The sequence below is a fragment of the Benincasa hispida genome, unplaced genomic scaffold (genome assembly GCF_027475165.1).
Source record: "Benincasa hispida cultivar pf3 unplaced genomic scaffold, pf3_genome.v1.1 HicScf739, whole genome shotgun sequence".
In the NCBI taxonomy this organism is placed as follows: domain Eukaryota; kingdom Viridiplantae; phylum Streptophyta; class Magnoliopsida; order Cucurbitales; family Cucurbitaceae; genus Benincasa; species Benincasa hispida.
This window is the reverse complement of record NW_028326865.1, coordinates 1-17,073: the sequence shown is the minus strand read 5'-3', so window position 1 is coordinate 17,073 and position 17,073 is coordinate 1. Positions and strand designations below refer to the sequence as shown.

Here is a 17,073-nt window from a genome sequence, read left to right as displayed (position 1 = left end):
TCCCTCTGTACCCAATTGACAAAGTTGCATGTGTCATCCTCCTATAGGTTTGTGTACCTTGGTGTTTGGATATAATGGTGTTACTGAGGGTCTAGAGGTCATATTTTCTCAATAAAGAGAAACAGAATATGCATGTACTTCAACTTTTTTTTTAATATAATTTATGCAAAAAGGTATTCTTTATAGATTGTAGTGAGAACAATTATTGGTTACTTAAATCCAGCACACTCTAAGGATCTGTGGTAATTGAATTATATTTTTTCGCCCATTTTTATGTCATTTGTTGTGGATAGGCAGTAGATCTGGCTTCCGTCACGACATTCTTGTTGGAATTACTTCCGTCGATGAAATCACCTCTTAGAGATATGAAAGAGAGTATGTACTCACCACCATCTCATGAAATTTATCTAATTCATTATACTTTCCGTATAAGTGGCCAATGACTTTTTGTATATGTATGCGGTCAATAGGTGCTGCATTGGGTGATGACGATGTGGTTGTGTCTGATCAAGAAATAGAGTTAGCATTGAATAAAGATGTTGAAAAGCAGATATGTGATGCTATTGATCCACGATTTCTCCTGCAGTTGGTATTCTATCTTCTGGTCTTGTTGTCATTGACAGCAACATTTTAATTAATCAAAACATCTCTATTTCTTTCAACAATTTTGAATTCGTTTGTGCTTCCCAGGCAAATGCTTTATTTGGACAGATTTCACGAGTTAGTGGCCCTTATGATGGTCCTGATGATAATGAGGTCAAAGCTGTTGGTACAGCCTGTGCTTTTCTGCATGTCACTTTCAATACCCTACCTCTGGAGCAAATTATGACTGTTCTAGCATACAGAACGGAGTTAGTTCCAGTACTTTGGATTTTTATAAAGAAGTGCCATGAGAACCAAAAATGGTCATCCTTTTCAGAGAAGTTGGCATATTTATCAGGAGATGCACCTGGTTGGCTCTTACCTTTGGCTGTTTTCTGTCCCGTGTACAAGTAAGATTACCTTCTTTATTCTTATTTATCTACTTTTGAACTTCGTTTTAATTCCTGATCTGATGTTACATATGGTACGTTGTGAGGTTAGACATGTCCTGATTACTTCTTTTATTATGGATCAGGCACATGTTGACAATAATTGACAATGAGGAGTTTTATGAGCAGGAGAAGCCACTATCATTAAAGGATATCAGATGCCTGATTATTATTTTAAGACAGGTAAGTTCTTTTGAAAGCCACCTGTAATTACAGTGCTGCAATGCTATGCTCAGTAGAAACTTTCTCAACACAGATGTTTATAGCCCTTTCCCTCCCATTTCTGGATTAAAAAAAACTTTCTGCTTTAGATTTTTTGAAAAAGAATTAGAAGGGTCTACTTAAAGTCATATCTGTAATGTTGCCATTTATTCTACTTTCTGCAGGCCCTATGGCAGCTTTTATGGGTGAGTCCTACAGCTCCTAGTAATTCTGCAAAACATGCTACTAGTGCCCATGTAACTAAGAGGCACACCGTTGAATTCATTCAATACAGGGTTACAATTGTTGCCTCAGAGCTCCTGTCACAGGTATAACGGGAAAAGTTTTTTCTTCCTGCACTTAGCTTTTTGACGCTTCTTGAGAAAGGCTTGTGTGTAATTATCTGCCTCGTTCTGTTGGTCTACTAAGATTAAATTGTCTCATTGTAGTTGCAAGACTGGAACAATAGACGACAGTTTACACCCCCCAGTGACTTCCATGCTGACGCCGTAAATGATTATTTCATTTCTCAGGTAATTGTTCTCAATGAATATTTTGGTTTTGAAGACTTGCTATCTGATCCTTATTCTAATTATTTACTTGGCCTTAATTCTTTGTAGGCAGTGATAGAAAATACCAGAGCAAATGATATTCTTAAGCGAGCTCCTTTTTTAGTACCATTTACAAGCAGGGTTAAGATTTTCACTGTAAGCAAGTTGTTCTTTGGTTTTTTTATCCACAATATTTCTCGAGTGACTGTGAGTTATAGAAATACATAAGGTATTTTTATTTATGGTTACTTTCCCTATAACCCATTTCGCAGTCACAACTAGCAGCAGCTAGGCAGAGGAATGGATCTCATGCGGTTTTTGCCAGAAACCGGTTTAGAATTCGACGGAATCATATATTGGAAGATGCTTTTAGTCAAATGAGTGCATTGTCTGAAGATGATCTTCGAGGATCGGTAATTTCAGACTTCCATGATTTATGAAAAACTAAATTGTTACCTTACTTTTTCTCTCTTTCTCCTTGGCCTCATGAAAAACTGACCCTTTCCCCCCTCCCTCTTCTGCATCTTATAGTTGTAGCGTTGTAATTGTTTATTAGTTTTTTCTTGTTTGTGTTGGTTCAATTGCTTCATTTTTCTGCATGCAGATACGTGTGTCCTTTGTTAATGAATTTGGAGTTGAGGAGGCAGGAATTGATGGTGGTGGCATTTTCAAAGATTTCATGGAGAACATTACACGGGCAGCCTTTGATGTGCAGTATGGTTTATTTAAGGTTATTATGACATTCTTTATTATTAGCATGGCTTTGTTAATCTCGTGGTATTGTTGCACAATGTGAATCACGATGAAATTGCCATAGTTGTTTGAAATCACTTTTCAAAGAAAATTGATGGTTTGAAGTCTATTTCTTAAAATTTCAGTAATATGTGGGTACGTATTGTTCAGCTCTTCTAATTTAAAGCAATTTTCTGCTTGGTAATCCAGGAAACAGCTGATCATTTGCTCTACCCCAATCCTGGTTCGGGAATGATACACGAGCAACATCTCCAATTTTTTCACTTCCTTGGAGTTCTTTTGGCAAAGGTATGTCGATAACACCCAATCATACATACAGTTTACTTTGGTTGAATGTTGAAACATTTATTATTACCTGACATAAGAGTATAAAAATATAAATTAAAAAAAAAAAAAGAAAAAGAAAAAGAAAAAAAAAATATAAATAAAATGTAGTAATTTGAAATCTGCTGTGTTCCTAAGTTCTGCATGTTTTTCTATTATAGAAGTTGTTGCCCAGTTCAATGGTTTTCCGATGCCTCACATTCTTAATTTTTCTTTAGTTCTCAAGCAGTCATGCTTGGAGATATCTATCACATTAAGCGATTTTTGACAGGATGCTGTTTTACCCTTCTTCCTGTAGGCCATGTTTGAAGGAATTCTTGTTGATATACCTTTTGCAACATTCTTCTTGAGCAAGTTAAAACAGAAGTAAGGTTTTAAAGGATTTACTGCCCTACTGTTTTGTATTTTATGCATTAATCCACTAATCGTAGTATTGATGCCCGTAACATTGACTAGTTGCAAGTTACTAGACATGTTTAGGGTTCCAGAAATCTTACATTTTATTCTGGGTGAACTGCCCACTAGTAAGGTTGTCAGTTGCTAACTTCCAATTGTGGAATTTGGGAGTTTGATGCTACATTCACTTTCTAGATCTGCACTTACAGAGTTACTCCATACCTTTTTTTTTTTCTCCATACTCGAGTAAAGTCTGCACTTGATTTCATCATCCGATTTGTACATTGCTTTCATATAATTGATGAGATTTTAACGTTGCATGGTTACATGGTATGTCGATGAATTATATTCCGTGTAGGGAATTGTTAATCTTTAACCAAACGTTGAATTTTTCCAATGCTTATCACAACAGGTACAACTATCTGAATGACTTGCCATCCTTGGATCCTGAATTGTATCGCCACCTTATTTTCTTAAAGGTGTGTATCCTCTGGTATCACTTTTTGCTGATACCACATTTCCCTCCCTTGATCAATGATCAAGATCAATATAGTATCCTGGTAGAATCTTTTTCTCACTCCTTATCTTAAATTCTGGGGTCTTCCCATTTGATTTTTCTGGACAGCATTTTGAAGGTGACATTTCCGAACTGGAGCTATATTTTGTTATTATAAACAATGAGTATGGAGAGCAAACAGAAGAAGAGCTACTCCCTGGAGGAAAAAACCGTCGTGTCACCAGTGAAAATGTCATCACATTCATTCATCTTGTTGCCAATCATCGTTTGAACTTTCAGGTATTGCCATAGCATAGATTGTCCTTGGTTTATCCAAAGTGCTCTCCCTACTCTAATTTTGATGGGAAAAAAATGTCATCCTCAGATACGGCAGCAAAGTTCTCATTTCTTGAGAGGGTTTCAGCAGCTCATACAGAAAGAATGGATTGATATGTTCAATGAGGATGAGTTCCAGGTATCATTGACTCACTGAGTTTAGTTTACATGGTTTGCATGAAAAGGTTGTTTTGCTGTTATATCATCTCTTGGTGACTTGTTTATCATCGCACATCAACTGCCTCGTGTGTCTTGAATCTTGAATCTTGCTTCATGCTAGTTTTAATTATACTCTTTTGAAAATAAGTTAATAAGAGGAACTTATTAGAGGAATGTTTTCTTTCCCTAGACCATACAAAGTAACTTCTGGGTCAAGCACCAAGATTTGGATTTTTATTCTTCATAGGTCATATTCTTCTTAGTGTGTGGTAGGGGGGTTAGAGTAGTTTCGATAGTGTTGTTGAGCTTTAATTTTTATGTGATGTGAAACCCTTAATGAATTGAAGCAAGAACCTATGATGATTAGGAGGACACATGACCTTTTCTTTTGATAATCTGGTGATCTGGGCACCACCGCACCCACCCAAGCCTAGACCCTAGAGACATCAGGGTCTTCCCTATTGAGTTCACCTGAAGGTTCAATCACGTGACTTCTGATCACTTGCGACTATCAAAAACCCCATAAACCAATTTGGAATCAGTTCCAGGGGAAGGGATAGATGTGGGTTGCCTTGATGATTGAAGATTCAGGTTCAGGATAAGGAAACCAGTCCATTCCTTAAGATTCAAGTTGATCATTCCCAAAGAGGTGTAAGGCTCATGATTAAAAAAAGTGTGAAGGCATAATTTTACCAATCATTAAAATCTGAAAAATATACAGAGCAAACTAGATTATTTTTAGCCCTACGTGGACTCTTACTGGTGACAACTAAAGCCCTTGTGAGGGCAAAAGATGTGCCAGAAGAAATCCATTATGATGGGAAAAAATATGGAAAACATAAAAAGAAACCCTAATTTAGGTCATATCATGGGCCAATGGCTAATTGACTGGTCTATTTCTTTTCAGCTTTTGATATCAGGTTCACTGGACAGCTTGGATGTTGATGATCTACGGACACATACCACTTATTCAAGTGGTTATCATAAAGTAAGTTCTATTAACCCTTTTTTCTGCATATGTATTTCTTCTTTCTTTTCCGCGTATTTGTTCTTCGAGAAAATTTGAAATTGTGAAATCTTGCAAGAAGATTAGTAGGATTAACCTTGCTTTGGAGGTAGAATAATTCTTGATTTAGGATATCGAATATAAGATATATTATAGTTATGCAATCTAAATTATGATGTCAAGTCAATTAAATATCATAATTGTAGATGATGTTGGAGGATCTCACGTGTGGAAACTTCGGGCTTCTGAGTTTTTATTTCATGCTTTCAGGAGCATTATGTCATTGAGATGTTTTGGGAAGTTATCAAAAGTTTCTCAGTGGAAAACCAAAAGAAATTTCTGAAGTGAGTAATTTCATTACACTAGCTGTTGGTTACTTCTTTCTAGTTGGCTTAAAGAAAAACTGAACTATATAAGATTTGGATTGTGGTTTTTCATCAGGTTTGTAACTGGTTGCTCTCGAGGACCGCTTCTTGGCTTTAAATATCTTGAGCCGTGTTTTTGCATACAAAGGTAATCAGTGATTTGTTCATTTTCCTTCCTTTTCTGGGTAAAAGCTGTATCATCACTATTAATATTTTCTGTTTTGGTTTCCCCAAAAAGGGGATAAGTCCGTTCCTCCTTGAGCTTAAACTACGCTGCAAGAAAAAATCATGTGAAAATGTAAATGAGTGTGATATACGGTACATTGTCATGTCATGAGGACTTTATGAGGGATTCCTGAAGCCCGAAACTGTATTCAGGCACATAAATGAGTGTGCATTGGACATAAAAACATTGCTGTTTAATATCCAATTTAACACCCATGGGCACAAGTATCTTGGCCTACAAGGACAGTTGTATTCAGATTTTTATTTCTTTGATCTAGATGGATGAGTTATTCATTTGACACTAGTTTCTTATTTCTGTTCCAGGGCTGCTGGTAATGCAAATGAAGAAGCTCTTGATCGCTTACCTACATCGGCTACTTGTATGAATCTCTTGAAGCTTCCACCCTATAGAAGGTGCGTAAATATAAATAGCATTTCTTGTGTTTCTTGTTAAACTGAAATTGTCATCCTTTGATTGAGAAGTTCTTCCATATGTTTTTATGATGCAACTGATCAGATATTAGGAAACAACACTATAAAAGGAGATTAGTTATCACTATCTCAAAAAAAAAAAAAAAAAAAAAGAAAGAAAAGAAGAAACACTATAAAAAGAGATGCTGGAAGCACGGTGAAAATGCAACTTGTTAAGAATTTAGAAGTTGTGGCCTAGTGTGCTTATACATTAAGGACTCGTGTTTGGATTGTCTTGTTTTTTCAAAAAACTCATTTTTATTTAAACACTTTTGACATAAATTGTTGAAAATACTCTTCCAAAGCTATTTTGAGTGGTTGCCAAATACTCCAATGTTTTCTAAAATAACTTATTTTTTAAATTAAACACTTGAAAATGCATTCCAAACACACCCTAAATTGACAAAAATTTCTTTCATATTTATTTTATCTTAGATTATCAGTCAGTGGAGAGTATCTTTGGGACAGTCTGGGAATGTTTGGAAGGGATTTGAAAATGATTAAATTCACTTGTCATATTCAAAATCACTCTTAGAAACACGTTGTAATCATTCAAAATTAAATTTGATGGTATGAAAATCGTGTTCAAGTATAAAACCAAACATTAAATTGATTTTGAATGATTAAAAACATTTTAGATTGTCCTTTTGAATGTGACAAACTAATTTTAACCATCAAAATCATTCTCAAACATGTCCCAAGCCTGTTCTAAGCCTCTCCCTGTACTAGGGCTGGGTGTTATGCTTCCCATCTTTTTTACTTGGCCATACAACAGCAACTCCCAAGAGGTTTTCATTTAATTAATTATTTAACGTTCTTATGTGAAACTAAAACCAACTTGGTAGCTTAACTTGCTTAAATTTTATTAACTCTATTGATTTGTGAATAAACTAACACATACATATCTGTTTCTTATCAAAAAGAACAAAAACTTGGATAAGTTTTCACGTACTCTCTGATTTTGTGAAAAATGCAGCAAGGAGCAGCTGGCAAGCAAATTGCTTTATGCCATAAATGCAGATGCGGGTTTTGATCTAAGCTAATGTACGTCGTATCTGCTCAAATATTCCTTCTACTCCTGCTTCATCCTTTGCATTGGTCGGATCTTATTACAAGGAAAAGATGTAAGCTTTATGTGGAGCAAGTTGGAGGACCAGATAACCTGCAAAGGGGGCACCGCATTCAAATGCAAATATTATAAGTACAGAGGAGGGAATAGATTGAGCATAGATTGGACTCTTGAAACCCTTTTCTGGCCCGCGCAATTGGTTGAAAAGTGCGTAAAAAGAAGGGGAAAAAAAAAGGAAAATGATTCAGCCAGAGATTGGGTCTGCCAAGCCAGGTGTGTTGATGAAATAAGGTTGTACAAAAATGGTAGGGTTGTTTGCTATGTCCAGTTTGATAGAGAGTAGGGTTTAGGGTTTTATTAGAAATTTTATGAATACAATGACTGAGATGGGTGTACATAATGAATATAACTTAAAATTTTATGCATATGGCATGTATATTTTTGTCCTCTATCGTGCGGACAAATAAAGTACCGGTGATTCAATATGATTGAGGAAAGCCTCAAATGAATGCAGATTACTACTTGTACATTCTTGCAATATTAGAAACAAGAGAAACTTGATGCTTGCTTATAGTTCTTTTTTTATCTTATGGTTTCTTCTTCCCTTTTTCCCCCTCCTTACTCTTCAAGGTATGATTCCATGTTGTTCTAGACAATGAGAATGTCAAATTAAGGAGGAAAACCTTTTGTAATTAAGGCTTCAGATTACTTTAACCGTTCTCATCTAACCTTGATGTTTTCTGTCTTTTTGAATTATAATTCCTTAATCATGAACAAGCTTCTTCTACTACTCGAATTGGAAAGGAATCAAGACTGTGTTACCTTTTCGACCATATGAATTGCCACTTGGTTTTCTTCTTTCTAACCGATGATTGTGGGGGAGATTAAATCATCCCCTAAGATGGTAATTACTGTTTTGTCTATTGTTATGTCTGGATTAACATTTGATATGTCTAAAATAATATTAGGTTGATATAAAGGTTTATATACTACTTTGCTCCCTATAATTTTATCTACATGTTGATTTATCTATACAATAATATTGGTTCATTTTGGTCTCAATACTTTTAAAATGTTAACTTTAGTTCATTTTGGTTTTTGTATTTTAAATGTTGGTTCTTTTTTATCTTTATACTTTAAAAAAATTATCACTTCTAGTCCATTTATTTTTATTTTTAAAGGATCAAAATAGTAATTTTTTTAAAGTTCGAATGACCAAAATGAGCCAAAATTAAAAGTAGGACCAATATGAATATTCTAAAAGTAGAGGGATCAAAACGAATTAAAGTTGAAAGTATGAAGATCAAAACGAACCTTTTGAAGATAGAGAGATCAAAATGAACTAAAACCAAAAATATAAAAATCAAAATACTATTTAAGTCATTTAAACTATATATAAAAGTTAAGCAGCAAGTTCAGTTTCTGGATTTTTAAATTTTTGTATAATATATGATGTATATTGAAATTTGAAGTTTAAAAACTACTTAACAAATTCTTAAATTTCTAATTCGTGGCTTACTGCTCATCAATTGGACATTAACTCGAAAGTTAAGGGAATTTTATGTTTAGGTTCGGTTATCACCGGGTATTCTGACCTACAATTATGTGTCTGAGCCTATTATATTTAGGAAACAAATTTTTAGGATCGTAATATTTTTTTTTTAGTTTTTGAAAATTAAGTTTAATTATTCTCTTTCTTTTTTTCTTTTTTTCTTTTTTCCCTAAGTGGTTTGCATATTTCTTAACCATGGGAATATAATTTTTAGCCAAATTTTAAAATAAAAACAATTTTTTTAAGTTTCAAATTTTAGGTTGATGTTTAAGAACATGTGTATAGAATAGATAACAAAGCAAGAAATTGAAAGGTAAAAGAGGTGTTTATAGACTAAAATTTTCAAAAACTAAAAATTTAAAATCAAAAGGGTATTAATGTTTAGGAAATAGTTTGATTTATACTCTTACATTTAACTTTAATAAGTGTATCAATTAACCTTCTAAATTGTCATAGATAAATCGATTTAAGCTCTTTTATTAAGATTACTTTTGGAAATTGTCCATGCACATGTAGACTTCTCTAATTGTCAGATTAACTAGATGGATGATTTCAAAAGGAAATCTTAACTTATAGCCTATATTGATTTGCTTGTGAAAATTCAAGGTTTTGATGGATAAAATTATAATTCTCACATGTTGTTTATTCAAACAAAATATAATGAATGATATAAATTAACACGTCTAAGGAGTTGATAGTTTAAATTGAGACAATTATAAATTTAAGATTTTAATTGATATAATTTAAAAAATATAGAAGTATAAATGGATATTTTTCTTAAATTTTAGGTAGGTTGACACAAAATGACTTGGTCTCATTTCTCTTAAGCCTTTATCGTTTAACGTTTACCTTGGCTCTTATTGGTTTAGGGTTCTAATAGACGTAAACATCCAATTTTAGACTCAGTTGGTATATTAATTTTAAAAAATATTGTTGAATATGTTTAAGTCTGATAGTCACATAATAAAAAGTTTAGCCCTATTTGGTAACGATTTGGTTTTTTGTTTTTGTTTTTAAAAATTAAGCCTATTTCATTCACATTTCTTACAATGATATGCATCTTTCTTTAATATAATGGTTGAATTCTTAGCCAAATTTTAAAAACAAAAACAACTTTTTGAAATCTACATTTTTAGTTCTCAAAATTTGGCTTGACTTTTTAAATCATTGGTGAAAAGTAGAAAACAAAGGAAGAAATTTGGAGGTGGAAGTAGTGAAATTCTAAAAAACAAAAACAAAAAACAAAATGGTTACCAAACAGATCGAGATTGTTAAGATTTTTCATCACACTACAAGAATTTTCATAAATGAAAATTTTATGGGTTGGATTAGTTAATGAGTTCACCTAAAATAACCAAGACCAATCCGAACCGTCACGAACTTATTATTAACTTTAAATTTTATTTTTTTTACATGTAATAAAATTATATATATTATAAATATTATAATAATATAGATGCCCATTAATACCCATGATTAGTGTCCTAAAAGAGCATGTGCAATTCTTCCATCACTACCATTCTACATGAAATCTAAGTGCCTTATGGATACTCATCCTTAGTGTCCACTTCATTCCACCTCCTATTTCCAAATTGTAGTGGCATTTGGTGGATCTTGATAATTTACACATTGGTGAGAAAAGTAAAGAAAGGATTGGAGAGTTTTTAGAGAATTTTAAATCTCCATATTTTCTATTTATATAATTTTTCTATTTTATTTATTTTATTATATACTATGCTTTATTTATTTTATTATATATTATTATTATATTATATTTTCCCAAATCCGTGTTCTCGTTGTACTTCTTAGGGTCGGCAAAATTCCCCGCTACCGGGGGATGGGGTCAAACTGGGGACCTCTTTAGGGTCCCTGAACTGAGGACGGGGCGGGGATGGAGAGGGTGTCCCCGCCTCGTCCTCGACCCCGATCTTGCCTCGATTAGATTTTTAAATATTTTTTTCTATATATATAATTAGATTTTCAAATATTTTCTCTCTCTCTATATATATATTAGGTATTTAACTTTTTAAATTTAGCCCAATCTAAGCCAAACTAAAGTGTCCAAGCCCAAACCAAAGATATATATATATATTTAAAAAAGGTCCCCATAGGGAAATAAAAGGGAAAATGGTGAATGGGTCCCCACGAGGACCCGTTTCCCCGATGGGGAATTCCCGTCCCCTTCCCCATCCCCGCCTTGAATGGCAGGGATGGGGATAAAATCCCCCATCGGGGACGGGGACAGGGAACCCTCCCTCGCCCCCTCCCGACCCCGTTGCCAACCTTAGTACTTCTCAAGTTCACAACACGTTATCAGCACGGGCTCCTATCATTTTACTCGTTAAAGGTAGGTCTTAAAGGTATGTCAGTTTTTCCCTCTTTGTTATAATTAATAGATTTAACGTTATTTTGCATATTTAATATCTATTAAATTTTTAATATAAATATAATATTTTGTAATAGTGTTACTATGAAAAGTATTATAAAATTAGAGTTTGTAGTATTTGATATTAATGGTAATAATTATTTGTCATTAGTGTTTGATGTCAAAATACACCTGGATGCCCTAAAAATGTGATCATCAGAAAACAATTTTTCTTCCTAAAGCTTGTTGTAAATAGATGCAGTTGAGGCTCCAAAATTTTAAATCAATATGTTAGAGAAGACATTTTTCTACATTTCGGATATGCTCCTGCAATAGCAATATCAAGAGAAATATTTTGAAAGTATTCTACACTAATCTAATGTCTTCTCATGGTTGAATGAAAATAGTGACGAACTATTGATGAAAAATCATGAATCTCAACCAACTGGAACAACACCATTCCCTGAAGTGAATGTTGTGAATGTTAACAATCATGGTCAAGATCGAGGTCATGACTATGGCAGAGGTTGGTGATTGAATCTTTCAAATTCTAAAAGAACCACATAAAATGATGATCGCAAAAAAAAAATAAATAAATAAAATAAACCCACAAGATAAGAGTTCAAAAAGTGTTGAAAATAAATGCTTACTATGCGGAATGACTGGGCATTGGTCACGTACCTATCGTACGTCAAAACACTAGTTGATCTCTATCAAGCATCCCTGAAGGAAAAAGATAAAAAAATATGGAAGATACTTTTGCATACCAGGATAATGACATATTTGACCCATCCCATATGACAAATTTGGATGTGGTGAAGTTCTTTGAATCTCCTGAAGAGAAAATAGTAGAATTGATGGAACATCAACTGTTTCCATTTACTTTGAAAATATCTTGATTTAATGTTTTTTTTTTTCATCTCCATGTTTTTTTCCCTCTAAGTAGATGTTAACTTTGTATATTCTAAATGTTGTTTTTCTTATTATAATTATTTTCTTTTAATGAAGAAACTTGGATCATTTTCATATGTTGAGTGACTAAAAAATAAGTAAAGAATAACTATGTTTGGCAAACAGTACAACTACACATACAATACTTACAAGTAGAAAATATTTTTCCAAACTTGGAAACAAAAGTCAATACAATATCAGGTTTTGCAAACTTGATTGAAGGATTTGGAAAAGTAAATATTATTTTGCCTAGATGAACAAAATTTATAATTGACAATGAATTGTTCTCTAGTCAATAAAAAAGAAATCTACTTAGTTTTAAAGATCTACGTTGCCATCGTTATCATATTGAGACTGATAAAAAGAATAGTATGGAGTATATTTATATCATATATGTTGTCTCGTATGAAAAATGTATACTGGAAGAGTTGTCTACTTTATTTTATAGATTATATTATATTCATATACGAGTAATTGAAATATACGCAACAATGAACCTGACGTTCATGAATCCGGACATATTTACAATTTAGCATGACCGGTTGGTGTTGCGGTTGATGCCCTAAAGTCTCGTGTCCTATAGTTTGTAAATAATTTGTACGAATACTTGTGTTGTTAATATATAATATTTACTTGATATTTTATATTTTTGCTCAGTTACTTGTTTTATTTACTTTACCACAAACCAATAAAACATAAAATCTCTGGTTATCTGTATGTGACTCAAGCATATATGTGGTGACATACAAGTGGATCATATCTTGAGTGATAACCAAAATGGTTTGTAGTATATGGATATAGGAGGGAAACATTATCCTGGTAATGCTACTGATGCGGCCCGCTTTGTGGAATGGTCACAAGTTTGTGACTTGTTACAGATGGTTTGATCCTGATCATTCGTGTTGGAGATATGGGGCATTCTATACAAAAAGTTTGTATAAGACCTGACTACGAAGTGTTATTTTCTCGTTATATAACACCGTTCATGACAGAGACTTCACTTCACTAGGATGACCATAAGTAACATGACCTCAATCCTGAGTGAGTTTGGAACTCCTGCCATTGAGGACGGTTCTTTGATTTGTATGGGTGTGAGTGGCCAGGTCGTCGATTCAAACCTACCATTTTGGGGATTCGTCTGATTTGGGAGCTGAGAACTCAGCTGCACAAGATGGAATTCACTCCTTCCCCGAGGCAGGGGTAAGTAGATAGATGGTTCCTTTAAGGGTTGATTCCAGGGCTTGAACGATGTGGTGCCACATACATTCTCTTGGCCCGATAGGTGTTAACACATAGTTGGACTATGTTGTATTGTTCATTAGAGGAATCAGTGGTACTTAATGTTGGATTTTATGTCCTAAAACTCGTAGTTTGTAAATTAATAAACATATTCTGTTTTGTTTTTCAATAAAACTGTTATTGAAATTGTAATCTTGAATCCAATATACTAAGGTCCTAAGGCTATTTAATGTATTTTAAACTTTACGTAGTGACATAAAATGTGGATCAAGTTCAAATATATAGCCAAATGATCTATAGTATATGAATAAGGTTGGACGCCTTATTCTGGGGACACTATGGATGCGGCCCATTTTGTAGTTAGTACAAACGATGTGATCCTAAATCGTTCATGTGGAGACATGAAAGTGGGGGCATCCTATGTAAAGAGTTTACATAAGACTGAACCATGAAATAGTCACTTTTTACATTCTAAACACCATGTATAAAACTGACTATTTCGTTAATTGATGACCTAGGTCACTTAATCTTAATTATGAGCTAACTATGAACTCCTGTTCGCTAGGAATTATCCTTAGATCTGTATAGGTGAGGGCAGCTCATTATCGCTAGCCCAATAAGCCTCCGATTCTAGGGATAAAATCAGATGGATAGCTGGGAACATAGGGTGCAAGACGGAATTCACTCCTACCCGTTATAGGGATAGTAGATAGGTTATTCCCTTTAGTACTAAATCCAGGTCTTGAATAAGGGGCCCCACCCTCTCCTTGGCCTGAGAGGGGTTCGGTTCATAGGTTGGACCTTAAACCAATTGTTCATTAGAGGATCAGTGGAACTTAAGGAACAAGATGTAGTCTTGGGGGTAAAACGGTTTTTATGACCCAGCCGAGATTACGAACAACCTATGAAAGATTAACTTACTAATCATGGTTAAATCAAATGGACACAAATATATCTATAGTGAGGGGAGTGCAACTACGGAACTATAGTGGAATGACCCGTTAGTTAACGAATGTTGATTAACTCCGTCTAAAAGAGTTTTAGCCAGCTAATCTCGGATCGTTGGAGCTCATGATCTATAGGTCCATTAGGTTCCCCTACTAGCTCATATGGAATAAACTTAGAAGAGTATGATAGAATGATTCAAAATGTTCGAATTAGGTGAATAGAGAGAAACCGACAAGTATATGTGATATAGTAGTCGATTTCCAGTTTAGAGATACAGCTTTAATATTTAAATGTGATCTAAATATCAAGAATATGAATACGTTCATATTCAGAAGCTCGGAAATAATGGAAATGGTCAAAGATGTAAAAAGTCAAATAGTTAACTTTTAACTTTGAAAAGTCAAACTTTGACCGACCATATATTGAAATGTGATTTCAATTTCGAGAAAATGAATGCGGATTCATGCTCGGAAGGTCAAAATTAGTCAACACGGAAAAAATCATAAAAAAGTCAAAATGTTGACTTTTCAGTCAAAGTTTGACTTTGACAAAATGACTATGTTGCCCTTTGACTAAAGTTAGTGAGAAAATCCAAACTTTTATTGGATAATTCTACTAACAAAATAGTGGGCTAGGTGTTGGCTTATAGTAGAGACATTAAGCCTACTTAGATAGTGGATTCTAGATGTTGGGTTTTTATGGATTTGTTCCATGCAATTGTAGCATGGTTTTTTTTCTATAAATTGGGCTTTCAATTTGGATTAAAAAACTTTTGACATTTTACCAATTTTAGTTTCTAAAATTGGGCTGGAAAAATAAGAACCCAACCCAAAAGAAAAATCCATCTTTTATTTTCCATCTCTTTTTCTCTCTCAATTTTCTTCATTCATCGGGTCCCACAACCCGATTCTGAATCCAGAGGATAGTAGGTCAACTCTAGTGGTGGTCCGAAAGTGTTTGGGTCAAGATTCAGCTAGAAAAAGCGTTTTGGGAGCTACAAAAGTTGTATTTCATCCCTTTTAATTTACTGTTTTCCCCTACTTTTTGCATGTTTTTTTCCTTTAAATTAAAAGCAATTAGAGTATAATTAGATCATTATTCCACTGCGTATGTCTCGTGTTCCATCATTTAAGGAGTGAGATGTAACTATAGGGGCATAACGGTAAATTGGCCCAACTGTACTTACGAGCATCTGTGAAGGATCATCGTACTCATGATTGGTTATATCCGATGGACACATAAATATATATGTGGTAAGAAGAGTTCAACTGTTGGTCTTTAATAGAATACCTGACAGTTAATGGACGGTGGATATCGTGGCTAAAGAGTTTAGGCAGCTATTCACGTACCGTTGGAGTTCGAGCCACAGGTCCATTAGGTCCTCTGGGTAGCTTGGATAAAGTCAAGAACCAGTATTTGGGTTAATTTGAAATGTTCAAATTGATAAGAGGAAGTTCGATTATATATGATATAATTGGACTAGTTAATTATATATGATATAATTAGCTAAATGTATGAGATACATTATTTTGGAGGAAATTAGATATAAATATGATTTATATCAAGTAAAGGAGAAAATACTATAGTAGATATGTGATATCAAACTATAGGATAAAAATATAATATGATTATATTTGTTATTAATTAATTAGTTAATTATATGATAATTAATCCAAAAATCATGTTTGGACGTGGGTTAGTGGGAATGAGTCGGTTATTGTGACCGATGAATTGAAATGAAAATTGTTTTCATTTTTTGAATTTTCAATCGTTCAATCGTCGTCCAAAAAGAAATTAGAAGGAGCGCGTTGGTGAAAAGAAAATGATCGCTTAAGTAAATTGAAAGCCTATGCGATAGTTGCTCTTCGTCTAGATGATCGTCCACCTCGTGCCTAAATGATCGCTTAAGAATTTTGAGAGCCTATACGATAGTCCTCTCCACCTAAACGATCGTCCTCCTTGTGCCTAAACGATCGCACACTAGTTCCTACACGATCGCATAGCTTCTCTAAACGATCGTATAGTGTGCTGATTTTGCTAAACAATCGTATACCATTTCCTAAACGATCGTTCAGTAAAACCTACACGATTGTGTAGCTTCTCCTAAACAATAAGCATTTTGCTATGCGATAGCGTCTTTTTCCCTCACACTTGCTTATCGCCTACATGATCCGTGTTTCCTCCTTCCTTTACCAAATTCACCAAAGACCACGCTTTGGGTTCTCACTTTGAGAATACCTGGGGCTCTTTTCTGGTGGTGTCGTCCTTGCAGTGTTCGTGTTCGTGCAGTTGTTCGTGCTGCTATTGTTGACGTTGCTGCTGGGCATTGGAAGATCGCGTGGAGGGTTCTGCTGCATTGAGTTCCAAAGTGTGAAGACTGTCTTCAACTGGTATGGCACTCTCACCCTGTTTTGTTGTTGTTTATAGCATGTCGACAATTAAGATTTGTTTGCATAACTATACGTATGAATATTTATTGTTGTATTTTGGTCACTGTGAGATCGGAGCGATCCGAATGCGCTCATGGAACTCTTCGGTAAGAGATCTTTCAATTGGTATCAGAGCCAGGTTCTGATACTCCGATTTCATCTGTTGTAACGAAATGACATTTACATTCATGGTGGGTGCATTTCTA

General features: G+C 34.2%; 1 protein-coding gene across 1 annotated transcript; it reads left to right on the top strand.

The window, feature by feature from the left end:
- Positions 1-231: 231 nt before the first annotated feature.
- LOC150029971 (E3 ubiquitin-protein ligase UPL6-like) lies at positions 232-7,956 on the top strand. Its single transcript, XM_090310208.1, has 19 exons — positions 232-375; positions 471-589; positions 691-992; positions 1,118-1,214; positions 1,418-1,561; positions 1,682-1,765; positions 1,853-1,939; positions 2,056-2,196; positions 2,388-2,513; positions 2,726-2,824; positions 3,159-3,226; positions 3,669-3,735; positions 3,882-4,052; positions 4,138-4,227; positions 5,155-5,235; positions 5,524-5,597; positions 5,695-5,766; positions 6,168-6,257; positions 7,291-7,956. The coding sequence occupies exons 1-19, from the start codon at positions 345-347 to the stop codon at positions 7,355-7,357; spliced, it is 2,010 nt and encodes a 669-aa protein (XP_090166334.1). The 5' UTR covers positions 232-344; the 3' UTR covers positions 7,358-7,956.
- Positions 7,957-17,073: the final 9,117 nt, after the last annotated feature.